General features: G+C 46.7%; 1 protein-coding gene across 2 annotated transcripts in view; it reads left to right on the forward strand.

Moving 5' to 3' along the window:
• The window catches only part of PEX16 (peroxisomal biogenesis factor 16), a 71,657-nt gene that overhangs the window by 15,703 nt on the left and 39,506 nt on the right, over positions 1–16,448 (forward strand). For both annotated transcript variants that reach the window (XM_069221745.1, XM_069221744.1), the window contains exon 6: positions 6,241–6,321. In XM_069221745.1, the coding sequence (XP_069077846.1) occupies positions 6,241–6,321 (81 nt within the window). The remainder of the gene's footprint in view (positions 1–6,240; positions 6,322–16,448) is intronic.

Below are 16,448 nucleotides of genomic sequence, written 5' to 3' on the forward strand. Positions count from 1 at the left end.
GACCTTGTCAGACGCCCCCGATCTCATCCAAGGAACCAGTGGTAACCACACGGCCCATCATCATCCCAAAAGAAACTGCCAGCACAATGAAGTCCATCCGCTGAGAGTCCCATCAAACTCCTGCCCCGACTACGCCTACTCCAAAAGACTACAGCCCATAAGCGCTATGCTCACTTCCGTTCTATATGCTTCCACCCCTTCCGTGACCTTCACAGACACTTGGAAACATGCAACGGTTCTCCCATTGCTGAAGAAACCCTCCATGGACCATTCAGTGCTCCCCAACTACAGAGCAACCCCCTGCTACCATTACTGCCAGGTCTTAGAGGAAATCATTAAAAGACACCTCACCGAATACCGCAGCGACCACCAGCTCCTTGACACCACTCAGTCTGGCTTCATACCCAACCACAGCACTGAAACTGCCCCCAATCTCACCATGGATGATGTGGCATGACTTTCAACAGAGGAGACACAGCTGCCCTCATCCTCCTGGACCTCTCTGCAGCATTTGACAGTTTCCCAACCCATCCTCATCCAACGCCTACACTACATAAGAATCTACAGATGCACACTTCGATGGATCTGCTCCTTCCTGACCATAATGACCCATTCAGTCATCCTGGCACCGTACACATTGGACCTCCGTGATCTCATCTGTGGAATTCCACAAGGATCCTCCCTGACTCCGACCCTTTTCAACACAAACATAATCCCTGTAGCCGTCGTCATCCTCTGTCACAACATCAACATACTCTCAGATGTTACACAACTCCTTCTGTCCCTCATGGACAAGATGCTTAGTACCTGGATCGAGTTCAGTCCCTCCATGACTGAAATTGCCCACTGGATGAAGACCAACTGTTTAAAGGTGAACAACTACGAGACAGAACTTGTGATCTATGGGAAGAACTCCACAAGTAAGTTGGATATTTTTAATTAAGAGCTTCTTGTCCCATTATTTGAACATGGGGAGTGCTGATTCCAGGTGCTGAGTTAGGACCGTCATAGAAGCTTCTAGAGGGATCCTTCTGTTTGTGCCGTCTCGTTTATGGCCTGAGCCTCGGGGTGCCGCAGAAAGATATTTATTTTAAGATAAGTGCTGCAGCAGCTGGTGATAGCCAATAGTTGAGGATCAGATATGAGGTTATGGTGCATTGCAACTCAAGGCTTTTCTTTTACTTTAACTCCTCTTTCTCCTTCAGTATCCTAGAACTTAGACTCCACATGTGCCTCAGTACTGAAGGATGCTCCGCATACTCAGTCTTCATCTTGCCGATGTCTTCTGAACAGCACCCACGTCCAGAAGAGCATCTCGCTACGTCCTGAGATTCACAGGTGTGCACAGAGGAGAGCCTCTGCCGTGGCACAGCTGAGTTCCATCCCACCTCTTCGACAGATATGTTGGCGGTCCAGGCTACTTTGCTGTGTACTGTTATTGTTTCAGAATGTCTTAGAGGTATTGGGTAAGCCTTATAATCCCTCCCAGTGAATTATGCAGAAGGGTCGGCATCTCTCCTTTGAGTGAAGCCAGATCTGCACACCAAGAGCGGGAGGCTTTTTTGATCTCCCCTGCCCTGGAATGTAGATTCACAGGTCATCCTGGTGGGTGGGGTGTGTAAATACCTTGTCCAGTGCAGGTTTTGTCACTGATCGCCCGAGAGCAGATTTTTATCTCATGGTGGCAGGCTGCTTAAAACTAGTCAGTCCCCAGTAGTTGGTAGGTTTTCAGGGGCACCTCTAAGGTGCCCTATGGATGCGTGTATTAATACATTAATCACTGGCATCAGTGAGGGTTTATTTTGATACCAAACATTCCTGTTCTCAGTGAAGCCATCATGTAGCTGGGAAACCCGTATTGACCAGTGTCCAGCACATGTACTTTAAAGGGTTTCCCTGTTCACTTACTATGTCTAAGAATCGACAAAGACATAGTAGGGGCATAAATGCTCTTGCTGATATGCCCCCCCCCCCAACATGTAATATAATGCACTCTGCCTTAGGACTGTAAGGCCTGTTGTAGGGGTGACTTACATATATTACATGCAGTGTTAGGGGACAGGGCACACAGGCTGTGTGTGATGTGTTTTCGCTTTTATCTGCATCAAGACACACAGCCTGTAACGGCAGTCTGCGTGTGCTAGGCGAGGGGTCCCTGAGGTTGGCACAGTACAAGCTGCAGCCTTTCAGAGGCCTGTTTGATACCCAAGGGTTCCATTTCCAAGGGAACTATGGGGGGGGGTATAGCAAATTGGTGAACAATTGAACAGATTCAGGGAAAGAGATCTGGCACTGGGGACCTGGTTAGAAGGAACCTAATGCACTTTTAGTCAAAATTGCATCAATTACCAGGCAAAAAGTGGGGGTGACCATGTCAGAAAGGGCATAGCAGTGAAATTGATGTGTGAGAGTACCCAAGATGAGATAAGATGTCACAAAATTCAGTTTGTTTGCAGTTTAAGAATGCCAGCATGTCCTCTAAGTGTTAGTGCAATGTGCTTTTTTGGCTTTGTAACATTTTCTATACTAGATAGCTCCTGGTGTGTTGATTAAAAAACATAAATCCCAGTTGTTTGGCTAGAAAGCTTGATGTATTTAGTAATAAATGCCTTTTTGGTTATCTCAACAAATTTAGTCTTCCCTTCTGTAACTATTGCAGCATCATTTTTGTTTTCTTCAGCAGTAGATGTTTGTCTACAGTTTTCTACTGTTTGGAACATTAAGTGTAACTTAAGGGGTCGCTCCCCACCTAAAAAAGAACCAAAAAAAAAAGATCCCTGGTGCCTAATAATAGGCCGATCTGCCCCCAGGGGGGGCAGAAAAGGCCTTCCCAAAAAAATGCCCTCCCTGGGAGTGACCCTTGCCCAAGGGGTCGCTCCCTTATGTCCATTTCCCCAAAAAATAAAAAAATCCCTGGTGTCTAGTGGGGTTTCAAAAGCCGGATTGCAAGCAATCCGGCTTTTGAAACGCTGGGAGAGACTTCAAAGGGAAGGAAATACATTTCTTTCCCTTTGAAGCCTCTCCGGGCCTCCCCCATGTGATTGAAAGAGAAATGCTGAGCATTTCTCTTTCAATCGCGCTGGAAGGAGAGCTTCCAGCGCGGTGGGGGAGACCCTGTGACAAATCAGCTCGCGCGCTGACGTCACGGGGGGTCGGGGTGGAAGGGGAAGGGCTTCCCCTTCCATCCCTTTATTGGGAGGGTTGGGGGAAGCACACAGAAGGGAGCGAGTGGCTGTGTGCCGAGGACGTAGTGGTTACATCTTCGGCACAGCAGCACTGTGCCGAAGGACGTAACCACTACGTCCTCGGCACAGAACCGGTTAAGATCTGTATGCCTGGTGGGCCTTCTATAGAATCTGCCTTATCAGGTTGTAGCCGTTGCACTGCTGTTTTGTTGACAGTCCTGTTCTGCATACATTGACCTCAAGCCCAGGCCCCTCTCTGTCCCTGGATTCCGTATACAAATCTGCCTTTAATTCCTACAGGATCAGTGCTGGAAAGTACCCTCTTTTTTGGCATGGTTACCCCCTCTTTTTGCCTGTTGTCAGTATGTTTTGACTGTGTGCACTGGGAGCCTGCTAACCAGGACCCCAGTGTCTGTGCTTTCTCTCTTTAAACTTAGTTTCTTGGACCACAAACACCCCACATTTGGCATACTGGTGCCCCCTTATAAGTGTCTAGTATATGGCACTTAAGTACCCAGGGTATTGGGGCACCAGGTATTCCCCATGGGCTCTGGCATGTATTATGCCACCCATGGGAGCCCACGGAAAATGTCTGCAGGCCGGCCATTGCAACCTGCATGAAAAGATGCATACACCCTTTCATTTCAGGTCATTCTACCAGGTCACTGTAAGTCATCCCTATGGCAGGCCCTCCTAGCCAGCTCCATTTTCCTGGACTTTGTGAGTGCGTGGACGCCATTTTACTCATGTACTGGACATGGGTCACTATGGTAACCCCAAACCTATGCATGTTTGGTATCAAACATGTAGGAATCAAATCCCAAAACTGTTGCAACTATGGGATGTATGATTCTATGCACTCTGGGGGCTCCTTAGAGGACCCCCAGCATTACTCCTAGCAGTCTTCTGGGGTTTTCTGGGCAGCCTACGCTGCTGCCACCCCCTCTGACAGGTATTTGCCCTCCTGCTGCTTGATCTGCTCAAGCCCAGGAAGGCAGAAATAAGGATTTTCTTTGATAGAGGGAGGTAACACCTCTCCCTTTTGAAAGAGATGTTACATGGCTTGGGAGGGGTAGCCTCCACAAGCCACTGGTATGCTTTGAAGAGCAAATTTGGTGCCCTCCTTGTATAAATCAGTCTACACCTGTTCAGGGACCTCCTGTCCCTGCTCTGGCGCGAAACTGGACAATGGAAAGGGGAGTGACCACTACCCTGTCGATCACCACCCCAGGGGTGGTGGCCAGAGCTCCTCCATGTGGCCACTTGATTCTGCCATCTTGAATCCATGGTGGGCAGAGGTATCTGGGAGCATCTGAGAGGCCAGGTCAGGCAGGTGATGTGACAGCCCCCTCCTGATACGTGGTCACCTGGCTAATTGACCAAACCCCCTTCAAGGGCTATTTAGGGTCTCCATTGTGGGTGGGTCATCAGATTCGACGTGCAAGACTCCAGTAGGACTGCTCTGCAATGTTTAATTCAACATCAGGCCACTGGAACTGCAACTGGACTCCACAGAAACCTACTGTCTGCAGATACAACAATGACTCTGCTCTGCAACATTGTTTCTCTGGCTCCTTCCAGCAACTGCAACATTTCCCCGTCTGTGCATCCCCTGAGGGTGGCAAATCTTCAGTCTGCACAAGAAGGAATCTCCCTTGGAGTGAAGCAGTCACTTCCATGCATCCGCAGGCACCAACTGCAATGATGACCCGCTGTGTGGCTCCTGCATGACAGGTGGTGATCTGGAGTGTTGTCCTCTCTACCAGCTGTCCAACTTGGGTGAAAGTAACCCCTTGCCTTCCCACGCAGGACAGTACCCCCGTGCACTGCGTCTCTTACAGCTACCAAGACTTGTTGGCATCTCCTCCAAGGGATCTTCAGGCTCTGTGTAGCCCCAGCCCTCAGCAGTCTTTCCTTCGACGTACAGCCCTCTACATACTTCTCCTGCGATGTGGAACCTCTCCTCAGGTGTGCTGCGTGGGCCTCTCTGCGACTCCTGGGCTCCTCACCTGTGGGAGCTGCCTCTTTTTCTTTGGACTTTATGCACTGCTGAGGGTCACCTGGGACACACACCCCCTAAGACCCCTTGGGTTGAGTCCCGCTGGACCTCGCTGGTCTCTAGCAGCTCCACTTTTCCACCAACCACAACATTTGCCTTTGCCAAGGCTTGTTGGTGTTTTTTTCCACACCACAGACTGACTGCAATCCTTCGTCTGGCATGGGACATCGAATGCATCACCCAGTAACTCTTCATCTGCTCCAGTGCTACATTGCTGACCGTCTTCGTCTCACCTTCTACCACCTCCTGCATCTACAGACCGGTGGGTAGTGGCTCCACCACCGGACACTCCAACATGACCTGGACTTGGTCCCCTTCTTTTCCAGGTATTCCACTTCCACAATCTACCTTTGGTTCCTTGCAGTCTTTTTAAGCCTATTTCTGATTGTTATTGTACATATATAGTGTGTTTACTTACATCCTATTGGAGTATTGCTTATCTAGTATTTCAGTAGTTGTGTCACTAACATAAAGTACTTTCATGTGTGTAAGTTTCAGTGTGTCTGCAGTGGTATTACAAGAGCTCTGCATGTCTCCCAGATAAGTCTTGGCTGCTCATCCACAGCTACCTCTAGAGAGTTTGGCTTCCTAGACACTGGCTAAACCTCACTGAGAGGGGATACCTGGACCTGGTATAAGGTGATAATACAATAGGTGCCCACCACACACCAGGCCAGCTTCCTACAGTCCGCATTCAAGCCGTTGGCCTCTAATTTCACCTCCTAAGTCTTCATGTCCCACCAGTCCTCTCTTTATTTTCACTCGCTGCAGGGTCGTGTTCTAAACAACAGTTGTGTTCCTTCTTCCCCCGCTCCCAGTAAAAAGCCTGTCCCTCCATCTATTCCCATCACTCACTCCTGCTTCCTCAGGTCATTGTCCAGCATCCACACAGAACTCACTCCTCTGTTTTCACCCTTTGGAGTTCGTAGTCCTGCTTTGAAAACCTGGAGGATCTAGGTTTTTAATCGGCGGTCACTTTTGTGCTTTCTCCTCCAGGTTCTGGTTCTGGGTCGGAGGCGAAGGAGGAGGCGTATGTGGGAAAAAGATCGCACAGGGTGATGCGTCCTCTTGCTGACCGTGAGTATACGCTGCGAAAGGAGTGTGGAGTGTGAGACTGTCAGTGCAGCTGGGATTCTTGGGAGCATCTGCTGTACTCCAGTAGACACCTGCTCTTCCTGTTGTTGTGGTTTCTCTTCTGATAGTTTCATTTCTGAATGATCTGTTCTTGATTTCTACAACATACAACAGTGCACACAATGTGTAATCTATTAAAATACTGACTTAAGAGTGCCTTGCACACTAACTCCTAGGCTGTATGTGTGCACTCTAACGCGTGCCACTTATGCTTATGTTACTCACCAGGTTTCTTTATGTCCTTGTGTATTAATTGGGCCTTATGCATTATTGTCAGATTCTGGGATAAGTCGTTGTGACTATGGGCATTACTGCCACACGCTTGTAATATATGTGTATATATGTGTGTATATATATATGTTCGATGGCATGTGTAGCTGCAGATACACATGCTTTGCACATCCCGCCATCTAGTGTTGGGCTCGGAGTGTCACAAGTTGTTTTTCTTCGAAGAAGTCTTTTCGAGTCACGAGATCAAGGGACTCCTCCCCTTTCGGCTCCATTGCGCATGGGCGTCGACTCCATCTTAGATTGTTTTCTTTCCGCCATCGGGCTCGGACGTGTTCATTTTCGCTCCGTGTTTCCGTTCCGAAAGTTAGTGAAAATCTCGGAAAATTTGACGGTATCGTTTGCGTTCGGTATCGGGTTAGTTACAACAGATCGACACCGAATTTTGAAGAACTCCGGCGGCCCTTCGGGGTTTTAGATTCCCCAGCGGGGCCTGGTCGGCCCGACCACGTGCGTCTTCAAGGCTAATGGAACGGACCCCATTCCGCTTCTGCCCCGAATGTCACAACAAGTATCCTTATACAGATCAGCATCTGGTCTGTAATTTGTGTTTGTCTCCAGAACACAAGGAGGATACCTGTTAGGCCTGTCGAGCGTTTCGGTCCAGGAAGACCTTAAGGGACTGAAGAGCAAGGAGACTACAGATGGCGTCGGTGCCGACAGGACAGAAACACATGGAGGAAGAAGAGGAAACCTTCTCCATTGAGGATTCGGACTCAGAAGAGGTCGATCCTGAACAGACGCCGAAAACCGTGAGTAAGACGTCGATACACAAAACTCACGTAAAGACCGCTAAAGCCCAGGGGACGCCACCGCCGGCAGGCCATGGCTTAACCCGAAAAATAGGTGACCGACCATCGGCACCGAAAAAGGGCATGCATGTGTCGAAGTCATCCGACTCCGGTCGAAATACTGGCACAGAGCAGACTCGACACCGGGTCAGAGCAATCTCGGCACCGAGAGAGCGGCACCGAACCAAGTCGGCACCGAGAGATCAGTACGCCGAAGAGCAAAAAAGTGTTGTCGGAACCGAAAAAAGCAGCCGAAAAGGTTTCGGTACCGAAACATCCGGCCTCCGAACCGAAAACAAGTTCCTACACAGAGGAACAAGGCCTGTCCTCACAAATGCAAACATATAGATTTGGACAGGAGCTAGAGACAATGGAGCCAGATTACACCCAAAGAAGGCTCCACGTTCAAAAGGACACAGGGAAGATCAGTACTCTCCCTCCGATACGAATGAAACGAAAACTTGCCTTCCAAGAAAAAGACAAGCAGCCACAGGCAAAGGTGGCAAGACAAGTAACCCCGCCACCATCTCCACAACACTCTCCACAGCCATCACCGGTAGCCACTCCACCAATGATGCAGTCCCAACTCATACTGGGATGAGTCTGGATGATCCAGATGCGTGGGATCTTTATGATGTGCCAGTGTCAGATAACAGTCCCGACTGTTATCCAGCTAGACCATCACCACCTGAGGACAGTACCGCCTACACACAGGTGGTGTCAAGAGCAGCAGCGTTTCATAATGTCACCCTGCATGCAGAGCCAATTGAAGACAACTTCTTGTTTAACACACTGTCTTCCACACATAGCCAGTACCAGAGCCTCTCCATGCTACCTGGAATGCTAAAACACTCCAAACAAGTGTTTGAGGAGCCGGTGAAAGGAAGGGCCATTACTCCAAGGGTGGAGAAAAAATATAAACCGCCACCAACAGACCCTGTGTACATCACACAACAGTTAACACCAGACTCAGTGGTAGTAGGGGCAGCTCGCAAGAGGGCGAACTCACACACCTCAGGAGATGCACCGCCTCCAGACAAAGAGAGTCGCAAGTTCGACGCGGCGGGGAAAAGAGTGGCGGCACAAGCAGCCAACCAATGGCGCATTGCAAACTCACAGGCCTTGTTGGCGAGATATGATAGGGCTCATTGGGACGAAATGCAACATTTTATAGAACATTTGCCCAAGGAGTTCCAAAAGAGAGCACAACAAGTGGTGGAGGAAGGACAGAGTATCTCGAACAATCAGATACGGTCAGCAATGGATGAGGCAGACACAGCTGCTAGGACTGTAAATACAGCAGTGACAATACGGAGACATGCATGGCTGCGTACATCAGGATTCAAGCTGGAAATACAACAAGCCGTGCTGAATATGCCATTTAACGGACAGCAGTTGTTTGGGCCGGAGGTGGACACTGCTATCGAAAAACTTAAAAAAGACACGGATACGGCCAAAGCCATGGGCGCACTCTACTCCCCACAGAGCAGAGGCACATTTCGCAAATCACAGTTTCGAGGGGGGTTTTGAGGACAAGGCACAGAACCCACAACCTCACAAACAAGGCCCACTTATCAGAGCCAATACCAGCGGGGAGGTTTTCGGGGACAATATAGAGGGGGACAGTTCCCAAAGAGTAGAGGGAAGTTCCAAAGTCCCAAAACTCCACAAAATAAACAGTGACTTTGGCGTCACAAATCCCCAACACATAACACCAGTGGGGGGAAGACTAACCAAATTCTTTAAAAAACTGGGAGGAAATAACAACAGACATGTGGGTCCTAGCCATTATCCAGCATGGTTATTGCATAGAATTTCTAGAATTCCCTCCAAATGTCCCACCGAAAACACACAATATGTCAAAACAACACATGGATCTTCTACAACTGGAGGTCCAAGCGTTGTTGCAAAAAGAGGCAATAGAGTTGGTACCAATACATCAGAGAGGAACAGGAGTTTACTCACTGTACTTTCTCATACCCAAAAAAGACAAGACTCTGAGACCTATATTAGATCTCAGAACATTAAATATCTCCATCAAATCAGATCACTTTCACATGGTGACATTTACAGGACGTAATCCCACTGCTCAAACAACAAGACTACATGACCGCACTAGACCTAAAGGATGCATACTTCCATATACCGATACATCCTTCACACAGAAAATACTTAAGATTTGTATTCCAAGGGGTACATTACCAATGCAAAGTGTTGCCATTCGGGATAACAACTGCGCCAAGAGTTTTTACAAAATGCCTGGCAGTAGTGGCTGCTCATATCAGAAGACAGCAAATACATGTGTTCCCGTACCTAGACGATTGGTTAATCAAAACCAACACGCAGGAACGGTGTTCACAACACACAAAGTATGTCATAGAAACCCTTCACAAACTAGGTTTCTCACTCAACTACAACAAGTCACACCTTCAGCTTTGTCAAATACAACAATACTTAGGAGCGACAATCAACACAACAAAAGGGATTGCCACTCCAAGTCAACAAAGGGTACAGGCATTTCACAATGTAATACAGGACATGCACCCAAAACAAAAGATACAAGTCAAGATGGTGGTGAAACTACTAGGCAAGATGTCCTCCTGCATAGCCATTGTCCCAAACGCAAGATTGCACATGCGGCCCTTACTACAGTGCCTAGCATCACAATGGTCACAGGCACAGGGTCAACTTCAAGATCTAGTGTTGATAGACCGCCAAACATACACCTCACTTCAATGGTGGAACAATATAAATTTAAACCAAGGGCGGCCTTTTCAAGAGCCAGTGCCTCAATACGTAATAACAACGGATGCCTCCATGATAGGGTGGGGAGCACACCTCAACCAACACAGCATCCAAGGACAATGGGACACTCAGCAGAGACAGTTTCACATAAATCACTTAGAACTACTGGCAGTATTTCTAGCGATGAAAGCATTTCAACCTATAATAAGCCACAAACACATTCTTGTCAAAACAGACAACATGACAACGATGTATTATCTGAACAAACAGGGAGGAACACACTCAACACAGTGTGTCTCCTAGCACAGAAAATATGGCATTGGGCGATTCACAACCACATTTGCCTAATAGCGCAGTTCATTCCAGGAATTCAGAACCAGTTAGCAGACAATCTCTCTCGGGATCACCAACAGATCCACAATGGGAGATTCAACCCCAAATACTAAACACTTACTTCCAAAGATGGGGAACACCACAAATAAACCTATTTGCAACAAAAGAAAACGCAAAATGCCAAAACTTCGCATCCAGGTACCCACAGGATCCGTCTCGGGCAATGCGTTATGGATGAGTTGGTCAGGGATATTTGCATACGCTTTTCCCTCTCTCGCACTTCTTCCGTATCTAGTAAACAAATTGAGTCAAAACAAACTCAAACTCATACTAATAGCACCAACTTGGGCAAGACAACCTTGGTACACAACACTACTAGACCTCTCAGTAGTGCCTCATGTCAAACTACCAAACAGACCAGATCTGTTAACTCAACACAAACAATAGATCAGACACCCAAATCCAGCATCGCTGAATCTAGCAATTTGGCTCCTGAAGTCTTAGAATTTGGACATCTAGACCTTACACAGGAATGTATGGAGGTCATAAAACAAGCTAGAAGACCAACCACAAGACATTGCTATGCAAATAAGTGGAAAAGATTTGTTTATTACTGCCATATTTATCACCGTTCCACTTAAATCAAACTGTAGAATTACCAGTGTTCTTCCCACAGCCAGATTCTGTAGCTGAAAGAGCACTGCATACATTAGACATCAAAAGAGCACTAATGTACTACATTGACAGAACAAAACTAATTCGAAAGACAAAACAACTATTTATCGCCTTTCAAAAACCTCATACAGGAAATCCAATTTCAAAACAAGGCATTGCTAGATGGATAGTTAAGTGCATTCAAACCTGCTATCTTAAAGCTAAAAGAGAACTGCCTATTACACCAAAGGCACACTCAACCAGAAAGAAAGGTGCTACCATGGCCTTTCTAGGAAATATTCCAATGAACGAAATATGTAAGGCAGCAACATGGTCTACGCCTCATACATTTACCAAGCACTACTGTGTAGATGTGCTAACTGCACAACAAGCAACAGTAGGTCAAGCTGTACTACGAACATTATTTCAAACTACTTCAACTCCTACAGGCTGAACCACCGCTTTTGGGGAGATAACTGCTTACTACTCTATGCACAGCATGTGTATCTGCAGCTACACATGCCATCGAACGGAAAATGTCACTTACCCAGTGTACATCTGTTCGTGGCATTAGTCGCTGCAGATTCACATGCGCCCACCTGCCTCCCCGGGAGCCTGTAGCCGTTTCGAAGTTGATCTTGAACATTTGTAAATTTGTAAATATATTACTTTAAACTTCATTATGTACATACGTATTCACTCCATTGCATGGGCACTATTACTAGCATACACAACTCCTACCTCACCCTCTGCGGGGAAAACAATCTAAGATGGAGTCGACGCCCATGCGCAATGGAGTCGAAATGGGAGGAGTCCCTCGGTCTCGTGACTCGAAAAAAGACTTCGAAGAAAAACAACTTGTAACACTCTGAGCCCAACACCAGATGGCGGGATGTGCACAGCATGTGAATCTGCAGCGACTAATGCCACGAACAGATGTACACTGGGTAAGTGACGTTTTCCATATATATATATATATATATATATATATATATATATATATATATATATATATATATATATATATATATATATATATATATATATATATATATATACACACACACACACTTGTGGGGGCAGCTTTCCTGTCTTTCATTACTCGGGAAGTCAGCAAATGAGGTGCCCATTGCAAGAAATAATACTTTCAATTAAGTTTTTGTATTTAGCATTTTTGTCAAGTGATTCAAATGTGGAGCAAACCCTTTGAACATCTCGGGCCGACCTGGAAAGAGTTCCAGAGGGAGGGAGCTGCTGAGTCTGGGATGTTTGGGCCTCAAGTTTTAGTTTAAGTAGTGTCCTGAAGTTTTATTACCACCAGAGGTTTTGGGGGATGCACAGCGGTACTCTGGAGGTTGGCGGTGCACAGCGTTAGTGGTGATTCCTGCCAGCTTGATCTTTACCTTGGCCTTCTGGAATCCACTGGAGATCCTTGGAAATGGGAAATTACAAATTTTTTAGTTCAGAAAATCGGCCTGGTTGGCAGTAGGATATTGAACAAGGTTGATTGGAATTAAAGGGGATATTAGGACACTATTGCCATGGGCAATCATGGGTAGGATCACTACAATGAGGGGAAAGTTTTTTTGGAGAAATGGTTGAGATTGTTTCAAGGCTTGAAGAGTATCTCTGGTGTACAAATGTGCAGAGCCATGAGGATTAATCCACACGTCCAGAGATTTTCATGAATAAATCATACTTTATATAGCCATGGTAGGCGCTGATTGAATTATGGTTCTTACAGAGATCTACAAAACTCCATAAGTCAAAACACCATCTGGTCCAGGGACAAGCTCCTCATAAGGGGCTAAATACAGAGTAACGACCGATCAGAACTAAAATTCAAAGACTCAATACTCCAGTTTTGTTCTTCAGTTCCATATATAAAATTTCAGTCCATCATAGATAGCAGACAGCCATCACTTGTTTCGAGGTGAACCTCTTACTCGACATCCAAAGGCATACCTCAGCAAAACCGGCCTTGCCTTCTCTCCACTGGCTTCCAGTGGAACAGCGTGTAAAATTCAAAACCCTATGCATCATTCACAGATCATTATATAAATGAGGACCTCATCTGCTAAATACCCTGGCTACTTTTTATAAGCCCGCCAGAGTCCTCAGATCTGCATCAACAGCACTGGCTATACTACCCAAAATTTAAAAAGCCAGATGGGGTGTCGCTACGATGGCATACCTTGGGGCCAAACTGGAATTCCCTTCCCCTCAGCATCCGACTAACTAGCCATGAACTTAATTTCCGAAAGGCTATCAAAACCTGGCTATTTTAGGCCTAGCCGTCCCCTCTTTATAGCTCCTCTTGTTGTCCTTTTAGCGCTGCGAGGCCTTCGGGTAGTCAGGCGCTTTATAAGTTTAATTAACATAACATGACCTAATTTCAAGGCCCATATATTTAAATCCATCCATATATGTAATTTGTCAATTTCATTCCTCCAATTACGAGGATCAAAAGATAGAAACTGCCCACTCATGAGGAATAAGGAGTGCTCGGTGTGCATCAGCTCCTAGTAAGGCCTGTGTGGTCCACAGATCGAGGAATGAAATTGACAGATTCGATATATGGATGGCTTTAAATATATTGCCCTTGAAAAAGAGGTTTTACCTTGAAACACTGATTTTTCCTTTTGGATCACTACTGTGTTTACCTCTCCATAAGGAAGATTGCAACTTCAAATGCACGGGAGGGGTTCGGTGTGGAAGGTTATTGGGGCCGGGCTACACAAGTCCTATAGCCCGATGTATAGGATAGTTTTTAGTCCGGGTGCTCATGTTTGACTGAAGAAGTTTGGTCAGAGGCAGATATGGTGAAATCTCTTCGATTCAGACAGTGAAACGAGGTGACCCTTGTAGCACCCACCTTGGAGCGGTTGACGCGGTCTTCTAAGGATCAGATGCGATCACAGAATTGTACAAAGAGCACCAGTAGAGCTTCCAGGGGCATGACCCTCAGGATTACAAAAGATCCCCCTAAGCGTTGATATTTCAGACTCTGACAGTCTGTTTTCTTCCCAAGCACAACAGGAGGATTCTCATGGCGTGGATCTGGCATTCTATAGAGTAAATGATGTGCACAGTAATATAATGTGAGCTTATGTGACTATTTTATAGCGCACAAACATGTGTATCTCTGTATTCCCAGTGTGTGGGGAGCTTTTTGTTCCTCAAACAGGTAACTATTTTTTGTTACTTTGGAGAAGTGGCACAGACTTAGTGTGTGGCTTTAAGCATGAGGTATGAGGCCTTAAACCAGACCCACTTGCTCACTAGGAGCGAGAGCAGGAAGCAGCTCCTCGCTGCAGTTCTCATTTCATACCTCCCTGCCCCCAGGAAGCTTGAGCATTCAGGGCTCACCTAAGCCGAGGTGAATATGCTCCATGTTATGAGCAGTCTGGGTTTCATTTCTTTTAACCAGGGCCCTTGTGGCTGAATTGGAGGGAAAGGACTATTTCACTTGTGCTTGCGAATATTTCAGTCTGTCTTCCATATCTACTCGCTTACAAATGGTAGCTCCGCCCTCCAGTGCAAATTCATTGTGTCTCCCCCTTTGATTGGAGCATCACAGTACTCTGGACCATGGAGGCAAAGATTCTGTGCAGTGACCTCAAAAGGGTCACATTTTTAAGAAAAGTTTTATTGAGCAGAAGTTAGCTGTCCAGTGCCTAGCTAGGAAGGAACTGTCTCAGCCTCCCGCCTGGTGAGTTGGCAGGGGATGATATGCATCTGGGCATGCAACTCCTGACCATCCATGTAAGACCGAAAGTGATGTGGATTGTCCAGAATATTGGAAATTGGCAAATATCCTGGATACCTGCAGGTAACAATTTGAATTCTGTAGAGCACAGCGTAAGGCTGAGACTGAAAGATGGGTAACCAATGTTAACCTGTCCTGCATAGGAACTAAGACACCCTTTTTTTACTAGGTTAAAGGGTCTTATTTATGCACATGGGCTGCTCTTTGTTTTTGCAAAATTGAGTTTTATATTGGAAATCACTCTTGTTATCTTCATCCACTATGTTTGATGTTTGATACTGAGCCAAGAGGAGGCAGGCTTGTACTTCCAGAGTTCACTTCTGAATGGGCAGGTAGTTGCAGTGCCAGGGCACCCGGGTGGCCACAGTGGCATCATTAGAGGTGGGCCAGGTACAGCCTATGCCCCACCTCTAATTGTCCTGAGTGCCTCCTGCCCCTTGGGCCCCATCACCACAACTGTTGGTTGTGCCTAGTGGCAACACAGAAGAAACACAACTGACTATGCACCTTGCCACAAATATTGATCTGTCCGTGCACATTTCGCCGCAGTGTTCGAGGCCCGTGTTTATTATGCCAACCGACGTTTTGCCACCTGCACTGCAGCACTTAATTAACTAATTAAAAAATGGCAAACATCAATGTCCAGAGAGTGGTGGTGTTTGTACTGCGGTGAAATGGCCTGAAATCAGTGTTTGAGCCTACATTTTTGCTTGAATTGTTTAAATCGGACTATATATCTGTGTGTGTATTTGCGTATTCACATCTAGATGCACCTCAATATACATAAAGATATATGCACACATTCATACCAGGTCGAATGTAAACATTCTGACCAAACATGCATATATAACACAAACACATCAATCAGTCAGGTTCTTGTGGAGCGCGGCTAGTCACCCGTGAGGACCTCGAGGCGCTGCGCGGAGGGCACTTGCAGTCGAAAAGGCAGGTCTTGAGGTCCTTCTTGAATTGAGGCAGTGAGGGTGATTGCCTGAGGTGTGGTGGAAGAGCGCTCCAGGCCTGCGCAGTGAGGTAAGAGAAAGATATTCCTCTAGCTGAGTTCTTGCGGATCCTTGGGGTTGTGGCGAGGGCCAGTTGAGCGGAGATGTCTGGTGGGCGTGTAGAAGGTCAGGCGGTGGTTGAGGTAACACACACACTTTACAATTCTTCTTTGTAGGTGGCCCCACCAGTTTTGTCTGTGGCCCCCTGTGTGCCCTCTAAAAGGGACTTCTAGAGGTGCCCCTGCCCGGCTCTTGAGTGGGAGCGGCTGATGGATGCTTAAATAGGGTGTGCGGTTCTGTAGGTGATCCCTTGTGGGAGATGAGTGAGGATCTGTATCAGTCTGGAATTTCACGAAACTGAAGCTCTTGTGAAGACCGGTGAGACCCAGAATGGATACCAACAGTCGCTCCTTTAGTTGAGATTTCTCAGTTTTCTGCCTTAAACATTAAGATTGTTTTATAACGTGCTTTATTGGAAGGTTTTTCATA

This window comes from Pleurodeles waltl, chromosome 3_1, assembly GCF_031143425.1.
Source record: "Pleurodeles waltl isolate 20211129_DDA chromosome 3_1, aPleWal1.hap1.20221129, whole genome shotgun sequence".
Lineage (NCBI taxonomy): Eukaryota > Metazoa > Chordata > Amphibia > Caudata > Salamandridae > Pleurodeles > Pleurodeles waltl.